At 36.9% G+C, this 23159-nt stretch overlaps 1 protein-coding gene and 1 long non-coding RNA gene across 4 annotated transcripts in view; one reads left to right on the plus strand and one right to left on the minus strand.

Moving 5' to 3' along the window:
* Nucleotides 1-8514, minus strand: part of LOC129059685 (uncharacterized) — a 70501-nt gene extending 61987 nt beyond the window's left edge. The window contains exon 1 of the long non-coding RNA XR_008525706.2: nt 8397-8514. This is a non-coding gene — a long non-coding RNA (uncharacterized LOC129059685). The remainder of the gene's footprint in view (nt 1-8396) is intronic.
* Nucleotides 8515-9162: 648 nt separating this feature from the next.
* The window catches only part of SREK1 (splicing regulatory glutamic acid and lysine rich protein 1), a 36479-nt gene continuing 22482 nt past the window's right edge, over nt 9163-23159 (plus strand). Inside the window, exons 1-2 of one of the 3 annotated variants that reach the window (NM_001323547.1) lie at nt 9163-9365; nt 18277-18410. In NM_001323547.1, the coding sequence (NP_001310476.1) occupies nt 9205-9365; nt 18277-18410 (295 nt within the window). In that variant the 5' untranslated portion in view covers nt 9163-9204. Of the gene's footprint in view, nt 9366-18276; nt 18411-18447; nt 23054-23159 lie in introns of those variants that run through there. The other 2 variants (XM_024246667.2, XM_024246668.3) reach the window with 2 other exon arrangements.

The raw sequence follows: 23159 nt of genomic DNA on the forward strand, positions 1-23159 counted from the left end.
TTCTACCTTAAACTAGAAGAAAAGAGCAAATTAAATCCAAAGCAAGCAGAACAAAAGAAATAATAAAATCAGGCCAGGATCAGTGGCTCACGCCTGTAATCCCAACACTTTGGGAGGACACGGCAGGCAGATCACCTGAGGTCAGGAGTTTGAGACCAGCCTGGCCAACATGGTGAAATAATATATTTACTAAAAATACAAAAATTAGCTGGGCGTGGTGGCAGGCGCCTGTAATCCCAGCTACTCGGGAGGCTAAGGTAGGAGAATCACTTGAACATGGGAGGCAGAGGTTGCAGTGAGCCGAGATCATGCCACTGCACTCCAGCCTGGGCGACAGAGCAAGACTCTGTCTCAAAAAATAAATAAATAAAATCAGAGTTAAAATCAATAAAATAGAAACAAAAAATAGAGAAAAATAAATGACATTCGAAGTTACTTATTTGAAAAGATCAACACATTTGATAAATCTTTATCTAGATCAACCAAAGAAAAAAGTAGGCACAAATGACCAATATTGAGATTGAAAGAAGCTTTGGGAGGCCACGGTGGGAAGATCATTTGAAGCCAAGAGTTCAAGACCAGCCTGGGCAGCATACTGAGACCCTGTTTCTACAAACAATTTTAAAAATTCGTTGGGCATGGTGGAACATCCCTGTAGTCCCAGCTACTCAAGAGGCTGAGGTGTGAAGATATCTTGAGCTCAGGAGTTCAAGGCTGCAGTGAGCTATGATCACACCACTGTTCTCCAGCCTAGGTGACAGCAAGACCCTGTCTCAAAAAAATTAAAAAAAGAAAAATTGAAAGAGGGAACATCACTACTGACATTACAGAAATTGAAAGGATAATAAGACATTTTAACACTTTTTTGCCAACAAATTATAAATTACATATTTACATATGAATTATATACTTGCAACACATAAAGATTACACACCGTAATCATATGGAATTTATCCTAGAAATATCACATAATCACATCATTTCAAAGCATTTGGAAAATCCAGCATTAATTTATGATGAAAACTCTCAATAATCTAAGAATATAAGGGCATTTCCTTACCTATTAAAGGGTGTCTTAAAAACTACAATATCAGCAAAATGTAGAGCTAGACTCATACTTAATGATGAATCACTGATTTTTTTCCCCAAGGATCGGAAACAAGACAAGGATGTCTGTTTTTATCACTTCTATTCAACATTGTACTGAAGGTTCTAGTCAATGCAATGAGAAAAGAAAAAATAAAAGCATACAGATTAGAAGAAAGAAAACTGTTCCTGTTGATAGACCATGTGATCCTATATGTAGAAAATCCAAAAGAATCAACATGCAAGCTACCAGAAATAGTTTAGCAAGGTCTCAGGACAAAAGGATGGGGTACTGCTATAAAGATGCCCAAAAATGTGGAAGCAACTTTGGAACTGGGTAACAGGCAGAGGTTGGAACAGTTTGGGGTGCTCAGAAGGCAGGAAAGATGTGGGAAAGTTTGGAATTTCCTAGAGACTTGTTGAATGGTTTTGACCAAAATGCTGCCAGTCTCTTTGCTAAATCTTTCCAATAACTTCCTCATCTTCATCTGAGATCACCTCAGCCTGGACTTCATTGTTCACATCACTATCCACATTTTGGTCGAAACCATTCAACAAGTCTCTAGGAAGTTCCAAACTTTCCCACACCTTCCTATCTTCTTCTGAGGCCTCCAAACTGTTCCAACCTCTGCCTATTACCCAGTTCCAAAGTTGCTTCCACATTTTTGGACATCTCTATAGCCGTACCATCCTCTCATTGGCACCAATTTACTGTATTAGTCTGTTCTCACACTGCTATAAAGAACTGCCCGAGACTAGGTAATTTATTAAAAAAAAAAAAAAGAGGTTTAATTGACTCACAGTTCTGCATGACTGGGGAGGCCTCAGGAAATTTACAATCATGGCAGAAGGGGAAGCAGGTACCTTCTTCACGAGGTGACAGGATAGAGTGTGTGCAAGAACGAGGAAGTGCCACACTTTAAAACCATTAGCTCTCATGAGAACTCACTATCATGAGAATAGCATGTGGGAAACCACCTCCATGATCCAATTGTCTCTCACCTGGTCCCTCCCCTGACATATGGGGATTATAATTTGAGATGAGATTTGGGTGGGGACACAAAGCCAAACCATATCAAAGATCAGTATACAAAAATAATTGTATTCTACATACAAACAAGCAGTCCAGAAATAAAATTAAAAAACAATTCCTTTCCCAATAGCATCAAAAAGAATACTTTTGGAATAAATTTAACAAAGAAGTGCAAAACCAGTAGAACACAATACTGAAAGAAGACCTAACTAAATAGACATTCCATATTCACAGACAGGAAGCCTCAGTATTGTCAAATGACAATTCTTCCTAAATTGACCTATGAATTCAATGCAATCCCTATCACAATCCTGGTGGAGTTTCTTAAGAAATGGATAAGCAGATCCAGAAAGTGAAAAGAACCCAACAGTTAAAACAATTGGAAAAATAGAATAAATCTGCACGGCTTATACTACCCAATTTTAAAACTAACAAAACTACAGTAAGTAAGACAGTGTATCAAACAGAGTCCAGAAATAAATCTTTCAACATACGGTCATTTGAATTTTGACAAAGGTGCCAAACAATTTAATGGGGGAATGTATAGTCTTTTCAATAAATGGTGCTAGAACAATTTGATACCATATGAAGGAAAAAAATATATAGACCCATACACAAAATACACAAAATATAATCAAGGAGAGATCAAAGACCTAAATATAAGAGCTAAAACTATGAAATTTCTGGAAGAAAACACAGGATAAAATCTTTGTGATCTTGGATTAAACAAAGATTGTTTAGTTGTGACACTAAAAACATAATACACAAAATAAAACATTGATAATTTGAACTTCATCAAAACAAAAACCTTTTACTCTTTAAAAGATATCATTAAAAAATGAAAATAAAAGTTACAGATTGGGCAGAAATATTTGCAAGTCATATGTCCAGATTTGCAACTAGAATTACAAAGATTAGAATTACAACTAGAATTGCAAAAATTACAGATTTGCAACTAGAATTACGAAGAGCTCTTACAATTGTATAACAAATGGTAAATGTCTCAATTTGAAAATGACAAAACATTTGAATATTTGAATAGACATTTCATCAGAGAAGAAATATGAATGGCCAATAAGCATATTAAAAGTTGCTGAACATTATTAGCCATTAGGGAAATGCAAATGAAAACCACAATGAGATACCATTACATACCCACTAGGATGGCTATAATCAAAAAGGATAATACTGAGTGTTGGTAAGGATATGGAGCAAATATAATGCTCTCACATCACTGGTGGGAATGTAAAATGGTACAGCCTCATTGGAAAACAGTTTGGCAGTTTCTTAAAAAGTTAAACCTAGGCCAGGTGTGGTGGCATGTGTCTGTGGTCCCAGCTACTAGTGAGGCTGAGGTGGGAGGACCACTTAAGCCTGGGAGGTTAAGGCTGCAGTGAGCCATGATCGAGCCACTGCACTCTATCTAGCCTGGGTGACAGAGGGAGACCGTCTCAAAAAATAAAAATAAAAAAAAAGAAGTTAAACTTACCATATGACTCAGAAATTCCCCTCATAAATATCTACCCAAGAGAAACAAGGCATGTATGTGAATGTTTGCAAAGGTATTATTCATATAGCTCAAAACTAGAAACAATCCAAATGTCCATCAACTGATGAATAAAAACCAAAATGTTGAATATTCAACAATAGATTGCTATTCAGCAACAAAAATTAATAAACTACTGATACATGCTCCAACATGAATGAAGCTCACAAACATGCTCAATGATAGAAGCCAGACACTAAAGACTATATGTTGTATAATTCCATTTATATATACTTTCCAGCAGAGGCAAATGTATAGACAGAGACAAAAAGTATATCAGTGCTTGCAGGAGCTGGGTGTTACTGGCGTTGATTTACCTTATCAACAGCACACTTGAGGTGGTCTATGAATGTCTGCTGCTAAAATTCTTAGAGGTTCCCTGGTCACCTGCTTTCCTAACATTTGTGCAATTCTTCCTGCAAATCTGTTAGGTACCTTAGTCTTATAATATATTTTGTTTTCTTTTGTGTAGTCAAAGACTGTTAAGGTTTCTAAACATGCCTTAGTCACCTCTCAAATCAAGATTTGGTTGTGCAATTATTTCTTCCACTCCATGAAATACCCTTGCCATCATTGTGTACACTTTTTTTCAGTTTAAGTTAGAGTCATTTCTTTAGTAGTAAAAAGTAATGCCAATGATAAGTTTCCAGAGCCAGCCCACTAGAGACATCACGAATTGAGAGTTCTGGATCCTGAGAGGCAAAGGTCACGTGGTTTAGCACAGGAGAAGACTAAAAGTTTCTGCTTCAGTTTTGGAAGAGTACTACTCCAAAACACATTACACATGTGCACGCACACACACACACACGCACACTTATGTATGCACAGTTCTCACTCTTTTTCTGATTATTTCTAGGACAACCTATTTAGCTTTCTTCCTAAGAATATAATCAGCACTCCTCTTTCAAACATAAGACTACTTACAGATGTTTCCTTACCTAAAATTACTCCTAAATTATTCCCTACTATCAAAATTTCCTTTCAGATTCCATAGAGTAGATTCATAGCAGATCCCACTCATTCAAAACCAAAACAAGAAGACTAACAGTCATCAAAGCCTCTTCTTGTAAGTACATCCTACACTTATCTTATATACTTTCCCAGCTCTAGCATTCTCTTCCTGTCCCTGTATACCCCAGAACTGCTCTCTCCAAAGTCACCTCCTGGTTCTCAGTCTAGTAAGTACCTAAAATCTATCATGTACATCTTTCTCTTGTTTTTTTCTGTTGCTTTATTTACTGGGGTTTAGTTTTTTGAATTTTTGGTTTCTGGTTGGCTCTTATGGGCCTGAGCCTCCTTGTGAGGAGCTGTTTTTATTTTTTTCACTGAAACTTTGCCATTACTATTGCTATGATGTTGTATTTGAAGGTGTTGGGTTAGCAAGCAGATGAAATCAAGAGGCCTGGAGATAAAGAAATAGCTGAAAATTGGAGCCATGAGAATGATTACAGAGTTTGGAAGCAGAACATGGCATGGAGGTTGGAATTTTAAAATGTATCTCAGAAGTCCACGGTAAAACAGTCACATTGGCCAGAGTGGCAGGGCTGGAATAGGCCCAGGTTTGGTAAGTTTCCCTGAGAGATTTATAGAGGGATACTGTTACCTCTTCTCCACACGAAAGAGTTTGAAACCAGCCCGGGCAGCATAGTAAGACCTCATCTCTATAACAACAACAACCAAAACAACAATACCCCCCCAGAGCCAAAAACTTTTTCTTCCTTTAAATTTTGTGACTATCCTCCCACCCAGTTTTCCTTGGGGCTTGATTTTTTTTTTGGCTGTTTGTTGTATTTGTCTGTTTAATGTTGTCCACAGCACTTTTCCTGCTACAAACATTCCTGGTGTATCTCTATCTCCTCTCAATCTTAAGTCAAGTGCTATATCTTAGTTCTAGACATTTTTCCTAAATTTCATTTCAGAATGTTGTCCATAAATGGATCTCAGTATTTTCTGCTCTTTCCTCCCAAAGCTGCTCTTCCTTCATATTTTTGGACCTAAATTATGACACTGTTTACTTAATTCTCCAAGACATAAATCTAAACTCCTCCTTCTGCTTTACTATTAAGAGTAGATTAAGTCCATTAAGAATACTGCTTTTACAATCTTCTAAACCAGTGGTTCTCAACATGGGGTTTGCAGACCACAAGAAGGAGCTCACCTGGGAACTTGTTAGAAATTAAAATTTCAGGCCCCACTCCAGACTTATTGAACTAGAAACTCTGGGGATGGGACCAGCAATTTGTTGTAACATGCCCACAGGCTGATTCTGATGCACACTAAAGTCTAAGAATTGTTCAAAACTAGTTGTTAATCTGAGAGATCTATGGTTGGACTTCAGGAGGACCAGAAAGCATCAGTAATTGTAGCTAAAATTGAGTTTATGTCCATATATATTTTTCTGAGTGGACAGCTTTTATTCCTTTTATCTTCAAATGAGTTCAGTGATTCTCAAATTTGGGGCTGTTCCTTGCTTTCCATTACTACCACCTCTTACCTTTGTTCACGACCTCATTACATCTTATTCAGATTATTGCAATAACCTACCCAGTTTCTTTGCCTCTAGTCTGTACCCTTTCCAATGTATCTCCAGGTTGCAGTGACAGTCATCACTTTCTTTCTTTCCTTCCTTCCTTCCTTTCTTTTTTGAGACAGGGTCTTATGCTGTCACTCAGACTGGAGTGCAGTGGCACAATCACAACTCATTTTCACTGTAGCCTCGAACCCCCAGGCTCAAGCAGTCCTCCCGTCTCAGCCTCCCCAGTAGCTGGGACTACAAGCATGCACCACCATGCCTGGCTACTTTTTTGTTATTGTTTGGTAGAAACGGGGTCTCTCCATGTTGCCCAGGCTGGTCTCAAACTCCTGGGCTCAAGCAATCCTCCTGCCCTAGTCTCCCCAAATCCTGGGATTACAGGCATATGCCACCACACATGGCCAGTCATTTTAGAACATGAATCTGATCATGGTCACTCTTCAGCTCCGAGGTCTTCAGTGGCTCCCAGCTTATGATAAAGTAACCTCTACCATGACAAATAATACCCTTCATAAAGGCTTATTCCTTTGCATGCAACTCTAGTCATTTTCAGCCCAGCAATAATAGACTTTGAATCTTCTGGACCTCACTCGAGCTCTCTTTTACCTTAACCCTGCCTTTGTATATTCTACATGCTCAGTCTGGAATGCCCTTCACTGCTCCTCCTTCCTTCCTTGCCTGGGTAATTCCTATTTGTTCAATATTCGGCTTAAGCAATATTTCTTCTGGGAAGTCTTCCATTAGAACTAAGTTTAAGAGGCCCTCCTGTGTGCTCTGAATTCCCCCATGCTTATCCCTATGGTAATAATAATTCTCAAACATTTTGGTCTTAGAGTCCCTTTACATTCTTAAAGATTATTAAGGACTGTAAAATGCTTTTATTACTATCCATATTAAAAATTAAATCTGAGAAATTTGGTATTTTGCGATTCATTTAAAAATAATTATAAGCCCATTATGTCAATATAAATGACGCATTTTTTTCTTAGAAACTGAGATTGAAGGCAAAATGATGTATTTTTATGATAAAATATTTTTCCAAAAAATTGGTGAGAAGAGTGGCATTGTTTTACATTTTTCAAACCTTTTTAATGTGTGCTTTAATAGAAGACAGCTGAATTCTCCTATCTATGTCTTCTTTATTTTTTTTCAACTTTTATTGTAGGTCCGGGGTACATGTGAAGGTTTGTTACATAGGTAAATTCATGTCATGGGGGTTTGTTGTACACATTATTTCATCATCCAGGTTATAAGCCCAGTGCTCAATAATTTTTTCTGCTCCTCTCCCTCCTTCCACACTCCACCCTCAAGTAGACCACAGTGACTGACATTTCCTTCTTTGTGATCATGAGTTTTCTGTGTATTCAATCTGTTGTGATATGTTTTGGTTGAAACATATGAGGGAAATCTGATCTCATAAAGATAAGGTGTTGGAAAAGGGAAAACTACTTTACAGCCTTTCCAGATAGTTCTAGATATTATTCTTTGATACTGTACCAAACTTACATGTGGTAGTTTCTTAGCCTTCATTGCAGTATGGACTGAATCTGAAACCACATCAATTAAGCGCTGAAATCCATCAATCTATCTTGCACATACCAGAGGCTTTTTGCCTTTGTAACGGCACCCACTGGCCATTTGAAAAATAGGTGTCCACTAAGTTGTAAAGATCACAAAAATGTTGACATATTTCATTATATAGTCAAAAATAAATTGTTAATATCATGCTTCTTTTACTAGAAAAGTCGTTAAGTACTGGAAAGCTGTCAAGCTCAAGTTGGTGGATACAAGTGTAATAAAATTTGTATTTTTCCGTGAAAATTCAAAGAATTACACTAGTGCTTTTTCCGGAGGCAACCATTTCACTTGGGCATGTAGCGGCAGTAGTTTCCATTTTTTCACATATATTCTTTAAAAGACGTGTATGCAAGGATGGATTTGAAAAAAAAATACAATTTTTAGTTCTTTGTGAAGGACATTTTTAAAGTGAAACTAGCATATTTTAAAACCTTAAATGTTGTATGATGTGAAGAATACAAAATGCAACTACCAGTACAAGACTGGCGCCACTGCCTTGATTGCTGCTAAGGTGTCAGCAGTATAATCTTTTACGTTACCAGTGCAAATGTCAACAAAGTGAAAAAGGTCAACAAACTCTTAATATTATTATGAAAATCGTTTTGACCTTGCCAACTTACTGAAAAGGTCTCGGTACCCTTAGGGATCTGCGGAGGGCATTTTGGGAGCAGCTGCCATGGACTCACTACTGTTGTCTCTCATTAGGTTCCAAGTTCTATGTGAACTGTCTTTAACTGTCTGTTACGTGCCCTTGCCTAATAGTGCCTGGGACATAGCACTCAAAAAATGTCGATACCTGTGGAACGAGGGAATAAAAACAGGTTATAAACAACCCCTGCACAGCCTTCATCTTACTGCCTCTTTCCTTAATTCAACCTGAACCTACGCATTTTGTAAAATTTTGTTTTTTTCACAATTAGGACGCCTGCCAATTTTTAAAAATAGTTGGAGTTGGGGTGCTGCCTGTATGTGATAAGGCTGTCCTACAGTTTGGTCAAGTGTTCTTCCGTGTTGCCCAAGAGTCATTCCTCCTTTACAATCCCGCACCAGCAGGCCAGGCCGCTTGGTTTCCCAATCCGAGACCGGCAGGAACCGGGTAGACAGGAGCACAAGACTCTCATCGACTTTTGGGGAAAACAAAAACACTGATAAAAATCCAGGCGGTGAAACGAGCAGCAACAGCCCCAGGCACCTGGGAGCTGGAGGCCGCAGCCACGCGAGAACCGCCGGGTTGCCGGGGCGACGCTTCCGGCTGGCGCGCGCAGCCCCGGGAGCAGGGGAGTTGTGAAATGGGCGGCTAGATCTGCCCGGCGCTGTGAATTCGCCAGCGGGAGCGCGCTCGCGGCCGCGCGTTCTGTGCTTTCCCGGCTCCGTCGCTGACGCGTCGTAGACGTTGGGGAGCGGGAAGGCAACGGCAGTGGGATCGGGATGAACAGCGGCGGCGGCTTCGGTTTGGGCTTAGGCTTCGGCCTCACCCCCACGTCGGTGATTCAGGTGACGAATCTGTCGTCGGCGGTGACCAGCGAGCAGATGCGGACGCTTTTTTCCTTCCTAGGAGAAATCGAGGAGCTGCGGCTCTACCCCCCGGAGTAAGTGCTGGAGCTCGGCTGGGGGAGGGGCGCGGGCGCCATAGAGACCTCGGGAGCCGAGGCGTGGAGGAGAGCGCGGACGCGGGCGCGCGGTGCATGTCACGTGATCGCCCGGGCTTACCTTGGTGCCCATATTTGATTAGGGCACCGGGGTTCCGCCGTCCTTCTCTCCTTAGTCGGATTTGGGGGGTTAACTACTGCACGAAGCCCTTACCAAGGATTTAGAATGGTTGCCCTTTTCGTGCCTCCGGGACTTGTGTTCGCTGCTGGGTCTTCGAATTCCGTTCCCCCTCCCTCATTTCCCCCCGAACTTAAGATGGCCGTAGGTGGGCCCGGAACAGCCCTCATGGCAAACGTCTCAGAGCGTTTTTCCACTCTGAAAATCGCGGAGACCGCGCCTGAGCCACAGTCCAGTTTTTAAGGCCTTGGTGTCAGGCCGATTTGCTGACGAGAAAGCCTGCTGCTGGTGACAAGATGGAACTGGGGCTGTATTTGTTTCCCAGGACGGTCGCACAAACTTAGCATCTTGGTTTATCTAACCGAGCGCATCCATGTTCCGAAAGATCATGTCTGTTAGCCCTTTTGGCAGCAGATTAAATTTTCCTCCTGAAAGGTCACACTGCCCCAAAGCTTTCAGAAAAAGTGTAAGTCGGTGCAGGGTTATCTCTCCCGTATACATTTAAAGTCCAGATCTTGGCTGGCATTCACAGCTCGCGGCCACTTCCCAGGTAGTGTATTTTGGAATGGTAAAATTTCCGTCGTACGATATTAGAAAACTCGCAAGGGGTTTGCAGGTTGTTCACATTCTTGCACACATAAACTTTTTTTTTTTTTTTATGGTAGATCTTACAGTATTAAGATCCTCCGTTTTTTGTTCATTATATCAAAATCCTTTGAGGGAAGGGGTAATTGTTACCCAAGATTTATTTCTTTAAAAAATTTTGATTTATTTCGTAGTGATGCATTTAGACCTATTTTTCTTTAGTTTTCTATCTTAGGTTATAACAGTGCTGTTGCATAGCTATATAAAAGTTGTGTGGATATTTAAAATTTACTTTTTAAGTTTTTCTTGTCTGCTTTTTGTTTTGGAATATTTCATGCATACAGAAAAGTTGAAAGAGTAATACATTGAACATCCATGTTCCTTTCACGAGCATTTTGCCTGTTTTTGGCTACAGTTGATTATTAAAATTTCCCGTTATTCTAATGCTTTTTTGTCTGCTTTTGATCTAGTATGTAATTAGATATACTGTCTCCCTTGAATATGCCAAGTAATCCACGTATTAATAGTTATCTCCTTTAATCTAGAACAGTCCCATCACCTTTTAAAGATTCTGAAGTCGTGACATTGATATTTTGTTTTGTAGTTCATTTTGTCTTGTAAAATGACTCATAATCTCAGTTTATATAGGTGAGATATATAGATGAGGTATATAGAGATATGTGTGTATATATATATCTTTATATTAATGACGAGATTCAAGTAATACATTTTTGACGAGAATACTGCATAAGTGCACGCACATACATTTTGATTGATTAACCGTGGCATTGTTGCTTTAATTATCTTAACTTTTGGAAATGCTTTCAGCCGTCTCAGTTTAAGTTCTCAGAACATTTCTTAATAATTGAGAATTGTTTGGGGGAGTGCCGTATCCTGCAGGCATTGGAATCAATCAGTAAAATACTTTGTACATGAACCTTTGTAAATCTTGCTTTCAAGGCTGTGGTAATAAGGTATCTCATAGGTAGAAGAAATATATTGGAGAATGTTCTTCATAACAACATAATATCATTTATTTGGTTGAAACCTGGGTTTGGGTGACAACACATTGCCATAACTGACAGTAATGGGCCACTTTTTTGAAATCAGATATTATTACTTGGAGTTTAAAAGTCAAAGAGAATAAAAAGTTCTTTACTTAAACATATGGAAGATTACGGTAGTGTATATCACAAACCGTAATACATTAAGCAAAATTGTTGCATACGTGTAACATATATAGGCCAGGCAAAATCCTTAACTAGTTTTTCCCTAAGTGCAATACTAGATCCCTCATTCATGTTTTGCAGCAATACTGACATGCTTTATTCACAGGTTTTCTGCTTCGTAATGAAGTTGTCATTGCCTGGTCCTTATATTAGAAGACGTGTTTGCAAATTTGGACTGAAATGGATAAAAAATGCAATAGTAGTAGTTGTATTGAAAATATATTGTTTTGCAGTGTCACGTAAATTATTTTATGACATCTTTAGAGCTGAGTAGAAACTTAAATCGTTTAAAATTGGAAATATATTCATATTTATTTTCAAATACATATTTCCAGGTATATTGGAAATACATTAATGGAATGTGAAAATAGTTTCTCATTAAAATTTTATGATTGAGCCAGGTGTGGTGGTGTGCACCTATAGTCCCAGCTACTCAGGAGGCTGAGGTGGGAGAATAGCTTGAGCCCACGAGTTTGATTCCAACCTGAGTAACATATTGAGACCCCTATCTCTTAAAAAAAAAAATGACTTAAGTTGCTAATATGAAAATTCAGATTTTAAATTTAATTCTTTTGGCATGATGCAGTGGTTGAGTTTCATCTTTATTTTTTAAACGTTAAGAATTTTTTAAGGCTAGGGAATTCTTGTGAACATTCACTGTAAGCATTAAGAATTCTTATTTGTAGTTTGTCATCCTTTTTTTGTGCTGCCAGTTAATAAATATGTAGAATTACTATTAACTTTTTGCACAATAAATCAATCTCACAGCTTGTGAAAACTTTTACACAAGAAATCTTTGTTGATTTTTCAGTAAATTTTTCATTGAGGTTTAATGTACCTACAGAGAAGTGCACAGGTCGTAAGCGCAGGTTGGTGAATCTTTACAAAGTAAACATACCTGTATAACCAGCACACAGTCAGGATTATCTGCACCCTGTAAGCTCCCCGTGACCCCCTTCAAGTAACTAAACCCTGAAGGGTAAGCCTACCCTGATTTGTAACACTAGACATTTTTCCTGTGTTGATTTTTTTTGCTTGTTGATTTCCTTCACTTCTCTGGTCTTCTAAAGTTCTAAGAAAGAATGGAAAAATCTGTCGACTACTTATTTAAGTTTATTTAGTTAAAAAAATATAACCACTAAAACCACTTTATAGAAAATAGAGAAAAGGAAACAGCACTTGTAATCCCACCACTCTATCAAAGCTTCTCTCCATTTCCATGTATTTCCCTGCAGTCCTTTTCACATGCATTAATAAATATTGGACATATTACCTCATTGGTTTTAAAAATAATTGTATAGTGCTATCATTATGTAATATATGTAATATAGCGTAATCAAAGGAATCACTGTGATTTTAAACTTTTTTCACTTTGTCATAAGCATTTTCCATATTGCTGTCTTATAATATTTAGAGATTAGTAATTTCTGAGTGTATTGTGTGTTTTTGAAATTCTGTTGTTGGATATTTTGATTGCTTTTTTTGGTATTACAAAGTAGTGGATTTTAGCTAGAAATTGGGAGGTGTGTCTTTTTGATTGTCAACAATGATTAGAGGGCCTGTTGGCATTTAGTGGGTAAATGTTAGCAATTCATAAGTAGTCTTAAACAGGAGGAATTGTGCTAATCCATAGGGCCACTGAAGCCCAGTGGAGAAACTCTGTTATAAATAATGCACCAACTAATATTTTTGTACATGATACTGTATGCTTCGCTCATGTTTTTGGCATATCTTTTTTGGTAGGTCCTCTGTCCTCTAAAGGATGTGTATTAATGTACTGATAAAATATTGGACATAGTATTACCTCATTGGTTTTAAAAATATTGTATAGTGCTATCATTATGTTTAATAAAAGACAAAAAAACCAGTTAGGGCCAAGAAATTTAATTGATGCCCAAAAAGTTGGTTCTTTGGTTTCTGCGTTTACTACCCAGTGAAAAGTTTTACTTTTTTTTTGAAAAATTGATAAGATTTTGTATTTTAAAAAACCAAAACTTAAGTCAACGAATGAAGTCAAACTAAAATCTGCTGAATTTGGGTACTGCTATTTTCTTTTTAAAATTTATTTCTAAAATTTTATTTATTTATTTAGTTAAGTAGAGACAGGATTTCACCATGTTGTGCAGGCTGGACTCAAACTCCTGAGCTTAAGCAGTCCACCTGCTTTGGCATCCTAAAGTGCTAGGATGACAGATGTGAGCCACTGTGCCTGGCCTGCTAGTTTCTATAGATGCATACATTTAGACCAAATGGAATATGTCATCCCTTTTTATGTGTTTTTTTCCCCCAAGGTCTTCCTCTGTTGCCCAGGCTGGTCTTGAACTCCTGGGCACAAGCAAGTACACATTTGTTTGATGAGCTGTTTGTTGGCTTGCCACTCTAATAATTTTAGTTTATAATGGTCAAAATAAAATAGTGTTACCTTGCCTGAAAATTTCAAATATTTGCATTTTTATAGAGTAAATGTAAGTTGATCTATATTTTAAGGCAGGTAATTGGAAATGAAGATTAAGAAAATTGGCTGGGTGCAGTGGCCCACGCCTGTAATCCTAGCACTTTGGGAAGCCGAGGCAGGCGGATCACGAGGTCAGGAGTTTGAGACCTGTCTGGCCAACATAGTGAAATCTTGTTTCTACTAAAAATACAAAAAATTAGCTGGGTGTGGTGGTGTGCACCTGTAATCCCAGCTACTCGGGAGGTGGCAGGAGAATCGCATGAACCCTGGAGGCGGAGGTTGCAGTGAGCCGGGATCCCGCCATTGCACTCCAGCTCGGGTGACAGTGTGTGACTCTGTATCAAAAAAAAAAAAAAAAAAAAGAAAAGAAAAGAAAATTGATTAAATCAGTGGAGTAGCCATACCTAGTATCCATAATTCCATGATAATGCTGTTCAGAACAGACCAACATTTTTTTAACCAGTTCCCAGGCTTCTGAAATGTTGGTGGCATGTCTTCACATGTAGTTGCATTACAAACCAGACTCAGAATTCCTATTCCTGTGGATGTTTTAAGTTTGAAATGAAGTAGATTTCAACTAGGGGTATTTGGAAATGTGGTTTTAGTTTTCAGTAGTGCTTACTTACGTTTACATTCCTTCACAAAAGGATCCGTCAATTGAGGAAATGTTGCTTCAGAGTTGACTGTCAGGCTCTTGAAGATTTCAGAGGCAAAAGAGTTATTCCTGTTGGAATTGCTAGGGCTTTAGTAGGTTATTATAATCATAGATTGTTTTTGGTTACAAAGGACAGAAACAGTGTTACCCAAAGTACATTGAGAAGAGACATTATTATTAAAAAGAGATTTCGCTACATTGAAAAATAAAGATTGTAGTACAGCCGGGCCTCATGGGAACTAGGACTGGGAACCGGAAGGGTATCAGCAATCAAGATGACTATCTGCTTCTTTCTCTCCAGTGTTTATTATCAGTTCAGTTTGTTTCTGTCTACTCGATTTCTTTGCATACCTATTATGTACTCATCATCTGGCTTACAGCTTACTGTAAGTCACCTTCCAGCCCAATAGAGAGAACCTGATTGATTAATCTAGCTCATTTGGTTGAGCCTGACTTCCCAAATTAGAGATTGCTGGTCAGCCAGGGAAATGGGCCCTTGAGACTGGTGACTAATCATTTATGGCTAGAGAAGCTTATAGGATCTTTTGAGGGTTTCACATAAGGAAACCATGCTAAGGCCTGTGCCAAAGCAATATAGAATGTCTTGGTAGCACATGTAGGAGGCTGTACCTAATGATCGTGGTATCTTAAGATGGTTTACCAGAAGACTTGGAAATTTGAGCCTTGAAGAAAAGTGGAATTAGCATTCAAAATGGGAGTTAGCAAGGACATCATAACCAAATGGAACAGCATATATGAAGACCCATATGTTTGTGATGTGTTGCTGGAACCACAGGTATAATTTTTGGGTGCATTTCCATGGCGAAGCAAGAACAGAACAGTACCTTTAAGGAAATTTGATATGTGGAATGACACAATGAAATTTAGTGTTTAGAAAGATCACTGTGGGAGCTTTTGTGGGAGACCATTAATAAGGATTTGAGGTTGGGTGCTGTGTGATTTGTTAAGAGCTGTTAAGTAATCCACATGAGAAATGATGAGGGTCTGAATTAAGTCATTGGTAATGAGAATGATGAAAAAATTAATGTGACAAATATTTACAAGGTACTCTAAGCAGGATTTATTGACCAATTGGATGAGGAGGACAGAAAGGTCAAGGATAATTTATCAGTTAGAATAAGTAGAGTTTTGGAAATAACTTCAGATCTTTGTAGTTTGACAATTTTTTTTTTTTTTTTTTTTTTGAGACACAGTCTCACTCTCTTGTCCAGGCTGGAGTGCAGTGGTGTGATCTCGGCTCACTGCAAAGTCTGCCTCCCGGGTTCAAGCAATTCTTGTGCCTCAGCCTCCCAAGTAGCTGGGATTACAGGTGCATGGCACCACACCCAGCTAATTTTTGTATTTTTAGTAGAGATAGGGTTTCATCATGTTGGCCAGACTGGTCTCAAACTCCTGACATCAGGTGATCTGCCCGCCTCTGCCTCCCATAGTGCTAGGATTACAGGCATGAGCCACCCTGCCTGGCTGAGAAAATATTTTTTAGACTAAATTCGTGGGGGTGGGAACTTTACTCATTGTGGTTATTCACTCTGGGATGAAGTTGATGAGTCCCAACCATCTTTTGAATGTTGCCAGTCGTTGTGGCGGAGGAAAAGAGTCAAACAGTGGTTCTCAGAGCTTCTTCAGAATAGTGACACATGTCAGTTCTGCTCATATTTAACTGACCAAAGCAGGTTACATGGCCACACCTAACTTAAAGGAACAGAAAAATGGAATTTTATTGTGTACCTAGAAAGAGCTTTGGAAGTAGTTGGTGGGAAGTGCTTAGGACGGTCACACTAGTGACTCCTAGGTTTCAGACTTGGGTAATATGATGGTATCTTTTACTGAAATATGGAATGTAGGGGACAGAGGGCAAGACTGGTAAGTAAGGAGGTTGATGAATGTATTTTCAACTTACTTAGTGACCATCAAGGTGTAATATTCCAGCAGGCACTTGTACCTGGGAGTCTAGAGCTCACAAGAGGCCTGAATTGGTGATTTGGTCATGTAAAGGTGGTGAGTTAAGTCTGGATGTGCATACAGTTACCTCAGTGTCAGTACACAAGTTGCTTTGACTTAGGTGTTGGGTTGGGTAAGGAGGGATTTTTTGTTGAGGGCTGATATGAATCCTGAATTGGATGCCCGTAGGCAGAAGTGAGTTGGATGCTAAGAGGTACATCCTTTTTTTTTTTTTTTTTTTTTTTTGAGAAGGAGTCTCGCTTTGTCGCCCAGGCTGGAGTGCAGTGGCACGATCTCGGCTCACTGCAAGCTCCGCCTTCCGGGTTCACGCCACTCTCCTGCCTCAGCCTCCTGAGTAGCTGGGACTACAGGCGCCCGCCACCACGCCCGGGTAATTTTTTGTGTTTTTAGTAGAGACGGGGTTTCACCGTGTTAGCCAGGATGGTCTCGATCTCCTGACCTCGTGATCCGCCCGCCTTCCGCCTCGGCCTCCCAAAGTGCTGGGATTGGAGACGTGAGGCACCGCGCCCGGCGGTATATCTTTTTTTTTTCAACTTTCATTAGCCTTACTAATTGTGTTAATAATGTAAATAGTTTTAAGTTCTAAGTGCAGATGCATTTTATTATTACATTGTTTGGTTAATAGCATAAATATATATAAATTTAACCATTATTAATGTGGTTATTCTACATTGTTTAAAAATGGATTAGTTCCTGAACGTGAAGAATTACAAAGAAATCTGGATTTTTGGATTTTAAAAACGGCTAATGTTTGTGGAATTGCTAATTTAATAGTATGTCAGAATGGTTTAAAGATTCTTGATTAGTTGAATGATTATAGTTGCATGAAGTTTGGATTAGATGATTAGACATTAGATGTTAACTTTGCGATTTACTAGTTCCGGAATTGTCAGTTTTCTTTCCTGTTTTGTAAACAAAAGTAAATGACTATTAAGTCATATATTTTTCAAGTGATCTCTCTTTTTTTAGTGTGAAAAATCTTAAATGTTTCAAATAGATTTTAATATAAAATCTATGTTACAGATTATGTGTATATACTTAGTTTCGGTCTTTTTTTTCCTGCTAAAGACAATTACAGATTTTAATGAAAAGTAATTATGGATAGGCTGACAAAATGATTATCCATGAGGATAGTATATTTTCGAATCTAACAGGATGTATTCATTTTAGGAGAAGTTCCTTTCATTTGTGCTTTGTCTGGTTCATTTTTACTATCGGTCTGCCTGGATTAAACTGAATCAAGTAGGACCAGTTAAGAGTCTGTGTTGCCTATGAAATATGTAAGATTTTGTTTGTAAATTCTTTTGTCTGGAAAATCATATCACTGTCCAGCTCTGGTGTATGCAAAAGACCTTAATTTAAATTCCATATTACCTGACTGTATCCAAGACTGTTGTGAAGTTTTTTAGTGATGTAAATGCTTGGGAAACACATTTAGAAGAGTTGGAATGATGATAAAATTTGAAATCTTGAGGATTGGAGCTTTTATAAAGGGATTTTTGCTTACATATGATACACTTTTTGAGTTAATTTTTGGGTTAAATTAGCTTTTTTTACGTTCACTCGGATTAAGGATTGATTAATTTGAGTTCCAAGTTTTACAGGTAAGGCAGTAGGCCTGCCTGGATTGCCTTCTGTCGTGGTAGACAAATCACCATTAAATGACTAAGTTTCACTATTTTACGTGTTAATGATCCTTAATAACAAAAAGTTTTAAAGTCTTAATTTTGTAAGATTATGTAAAGGTTAAGAAAGAAATTTTAAGTGAAAATGATAAAACCAAGCAAATGTTTATTAGTTCAATTGTTTTTCTTTTTGTCTTGCAGCAACGCACCTCTTGCTTTTTCCTCCAAAGTATGTTATGTTAAGTTTCGTGATCCATCAAGTGTTGGTGTGGCCCAGCATCTAACTAACACGGTTTTTATTGACAGAGCTCTGATAGTTGTTCCTTGTGCAGAAGGTTGGTATCTCGCTTTTTTTCCTCTTATTTGAATTTCTGTCCTGTCTGTTATTGCCTTTAGCTTTCCTAGAGATTGGCAAGTAGACAGTACTCTTGGTGTGTGTGTGAAAGTAAGAATGAAATTTGGAGGAGGTAAACCTTTTTACCTAATAGTAATATTAAAATGGTTAATTTATGACATGTACATTTGAGATTTTACAATTTAACATTCATAAATTGGCTTCTGGTTTGCTTTGGCTTTCTGTAGTCAATTTGCAGATTGCAAAGAAAGCTTTCTGAAATTAAAACAATAATTGATATGGGAAATTATTTTAAATGCATAAACAAGCATTTACCTTGTGTGTTCAATATTAATACTATTACAAATGAAAACAGTGTACACATTTTGGCAAATTGGGGTTAAGTGATATAAGAAAAATATTTGTAATTTATACTTTCAAGTACACGCAAGGTAATTTACCTTGTTACTATGAGATCATTATTTTATATTCAATGTAATTGTTTGCTTTGCAACTGGAATTTAATTTTTTCTTTTATTCGCCCCAGAAAGGGGCAGGAGGAGTGTTGGAAAAAAAGGAAAGCAATTTTCCAAAGCCTCCATGAAGGAAATAGTTGTTGAAGATAAGAACAAAGGCCTTAAAGTATCCATTACATTTTATGACCTAAACTGCTTTAAGAACTAATTATTACTAATATTTTTTAGTAACTTCTATTTACAGAGCCACTCACGTATAATAGACTGTGCTGAATTTTGACACTTCTGGTGTGTAATTAACTTTTATTCAGAGCACTGACTAGCATGTGTACAGGATTTTAGAATTGGGTTATTATAAGCTAAAATGTCTTAAAGTAGATTTTCTCTGGTGGATGATTGTAACTGAAACTGTTTTAAACATAAAGGTTTATGGAAAACAGTTTGATGGGCTTTCATATGTAATTTTTAAAACCTGTTTTAGTGGCCAGGCTGACATTAAAATAATATATAATAAGCAGTTTGCTGCACTTTCAAGGTTTTATGCTTATTTCAGAATGCCTGTTCTGGGATGTCAAAAACATTACAGGCTAATACAGTGAGTACCAGGCTCATATTTTTTAAGTCCCAGAATAGGACATTCTCAGTATTTTTCAGATAAATTTGGAAGTGTCTTTCCCATGCTTGGGGGTTAGAATGGGTAGGGAAGATAAAAATGGATTAAAGTTAATTATTGGCCAAATGTATCTTTATCTGCTGATCTGTAAGGCTACAGTAAGCCCCAAATTGGTGAGGTGGGAAAGGAGCTGGTGAATGGTTTCATTCTACAAACTTTGTAGTGAAATTTCATACTGAGAAACTGCATGGGAAAAAAGAAATCAGGTAAAAGGTTTATTAAACTGGAATATTAATTATATCAGAAAATTAATACCACCAATAACACTGGATCTTTTATTATGTTAGCTTATTACTGAATTGGAAGGAAGAATTTTATCAGTGTTGCTTGGTTGGAACCTGCTATATTCCCATAGAATCTTTCATATATCTGAGAAGCCCTACTGTATTTTGTTATAAATGTTCAAGATGATGGGCATGTAGATGTCCCTTTTATTGTTTATTTTACTTGATAGAGATGAATAAATGCACAATCAGATGTACCTTTTTAGTGTTTTTAATATTACAACTTGGACAGTTTTACTGTTTTTGAACAGAAAAATTTAAGCATACTTTTATTGCAATTTAATTATAAGTAAATATTTTGAAACACTAACCTACAGTTGGTATTGGTGAAACATTCAGATATACGTTTTTCATTAGTTGTATTAAATACGGCAGAGATGAATTTATGGAACCTCGAGAATTTTCACAGTGAGCTGTTAAAATACTGATTATGCACTACAAGCAAAGAAATAGTGCATTATTGTACTAAAAAAGATAGCAGAGTGAGTGTGAAATACCCAAAGGAAAGTATTCCAGTGGAGTAAGTTCTGTAAGAGGAGATGTGCTGTGGTGCTGTAAGCAAGCAGTGTTCTGTTGACCTCACTGAATGCATCCTTTCCTTGATGTTGAACAAACAGCATCATGACATAAGTGAGAAAAACCATAGAAAAAAATTTAAGAAGTTTTTTCAGTTTCTTTGAATTGCTGTTTTTTAGTGTAGACAGTAATGTGAGAAGATCCTAAGTTGTAAAAGTAGCATTTGATGTGTAACAGTTTCATGCATATTAAGCCTTAGCCTTTGTTAATAAAACATGCCATTTCAAAATAAAATATGCTTTCATTATACTTGTCCAAATATGACCTCTTTTTGTTGTTGCGTGCATTTCAGATTTCTTTTTATAAATGTTAACACGTAGAAAAAGATATGGTCAAACATAACAAGGGTGTCAGCCTAATCATCAGTCATAACTTTATGTCCACATTTTCTGGTAGATGGATTTTGACTATTAATTTGGTTTTGTATGTTTTCTCTATGTGATATTTGTGCATTATTAGATGACTAGACTGGCCAAGGCAGACCTGTTACACTTGCCTGAGTTAGGCATTGTTTGCCATGCCACTAAACCTGCCGTCAAGTGAAACCTTCATTGGGGAAATGAGATCGGAGTCTGAACCGCAGAAGATGGACGCCCTGTCTCTGTTTTTTATTGTTTTACTTTAATTTCATTTCTTTTTCTTTATTTTGTCCCTTTTTTTGTTTTTGTTTTTGTTTTTGTTTTGTTAAATCTCTTTCACTTTAACTTGTGAGCTGGTTTTCCCAGTTCTTTGTAAATGGTATTTCATTAAGGGTTCATAACGTGTTGCAAATTATATTGGGAGATGATTAGTAGAGCTCAACCTTAAGATAAAGCAAATTTTCATGTGGTAAATTAGGATACAGTGTTGTGAAGCTCATTGTGAGTCTTAATTTGTGTGTATGGACTGATAAGGTACATTTTATTCTTGAAACATTAAAACACTGATAAGTATCTCACGAACACTTTCTGATCTCAGCGCAACATTTTTCTAAATTTTTTCCCCCAGTCTACATCTCTCATAAAAACTGATAGCTTCTAATTTTTGTCCTTCCCCCTGGAATTTTAGGCATAAAAAATCATCAAGGAAAATAAGTAAATATAACAATCTGGGAGTAAAGAAGAGCCTTTCATTTTTATGATGGTTATTTATTATAGAACTTACTTCCTTGACTTACGAAGACTTTTTGTTGCCTATGTGGGGAATGGATACTTGAGAAATTTACTTATTTGTATGTAGGTTTTTGTTAGCTTGAATTTTTTGTTGAATATTTTTCAGAGGTTACTAGCTTCTAAATGGATTCTGAGATTAGGACTATTACTTTAATACTGTGAGAGATGTTTTCCTCAGTTGACTTTGAGGAGTATAGTTTGGGAAAAATGCTAAAAAATGCTTATTTGTTTTATACTTTTATAAGCTCTGTTATTTGGAGGGTAAATTTGGTAGAATTCTATCTTGGAAATTAAGCAATGGAGCTTTTTCTTAAAGTACTTTTACCATTACCTTTAGGTAATTAGAATTAGTATATAGAGTAATTAGAATGGTAATTAAAAGTTAATTTATTAAAAAATGTGCTTATAGTGGAGTTATATATTTATAGTAGTATACTATATTTATAGTAGTATACTCTTTTGAAAGGCAGTGAGAGAGTCTGACAACCTACTGATATTTTATTTAAGCTGAAAGTGAAAGACTTCATAATACTAAGTAGTCAACTTTTGGCCAGTGTCGAATACACTTTTTGTTTGTATAGTCTTTCTACAGTGTCTTCAATAGGTAGTTTTGCTTATTAAAGGACAAGTAATATTACATTTGGAACATTACTAGATTAGAACTCTTAGTTTCCTTAGGTGCATACATTAAGGTAGTGAAGATGGAGTTTCTGCCTCAAAACCTCAATTTATCAAGAATGTTCAGTTTTTACAAACCTTTTAAGATAATACCAATTTATAACAGATAAAACAGGTGAAATCAATATAAATAGTATAGTGTATATGTGGGTATATATAAATACATGTGTTAATACCAATAACTAATACATATAAAGCAGATTATTGTTATTTGATGTTTTCAATAAGGCCTACCTGCCTTTTGTTGATGCGTGTTAAGAAATCTGTTCTCCAGAATTTTTACTGAAATAATAAAGATAACTTTGTTTTTGAAAGTAATAAAGTGATATAAACTTCGATGCTGCAAAGGTAGAAAATAGTAGGTTTTATTTGCTTCCTATAAATAAGGCATAGCCATTATTTAAATCAAGTTTTAAATTCCGACTTGAGTTCCATGCATGTTTAAAGATATATTCAGATAATATTGTTTAGGGATTTATCTCTGCACATGTGGTTGTTTTAAATATTTTTACAACTGAAACCAGGCATGGTGCTTGTGAAAATTTACTGCATATGCTATATTTCAGTTTAGCATGATTTTGTGCATTGTCTTTTAAAACACTTTTGGAGAATTAATAATAGAAATGCTTTACCAGCTACCACATGAGTGTTCTTCTAAATATATCCACATGTAGTCAACTATTTAAATTTTTTTTTTTTTTTTTTGACTAAGGGGATAAGGAAAAATAACGTGAAAGTTGCAGTCCTTATCAGAAGTAATTGATTAGAATTCAGCAATGAATATGACAAATCGTACTTATTTCAGAGTAAGTTTTTCATTTTTTTAGGTTGTAGGAAGTTTTTTTCCTACTGAGTGTTATTAGATTATTTGAATGTTACTGTTATTAGGCAATTAAAATGTTTTTAAGCAAG

Source organism: Pongo abelii, chromosome 4 (assembly GCF_028885655.2).
Source record: "Pongo abelii isolate AG06213 chromosome 4, NHGRI_mPonAbe1-v2.0_pri, whole genome shotgun sequence".
NCBI lineage: Eukaryota > Metazoa > Chordata > Mammalia > Primates > Hominidae > Pongo > Pongo abelii.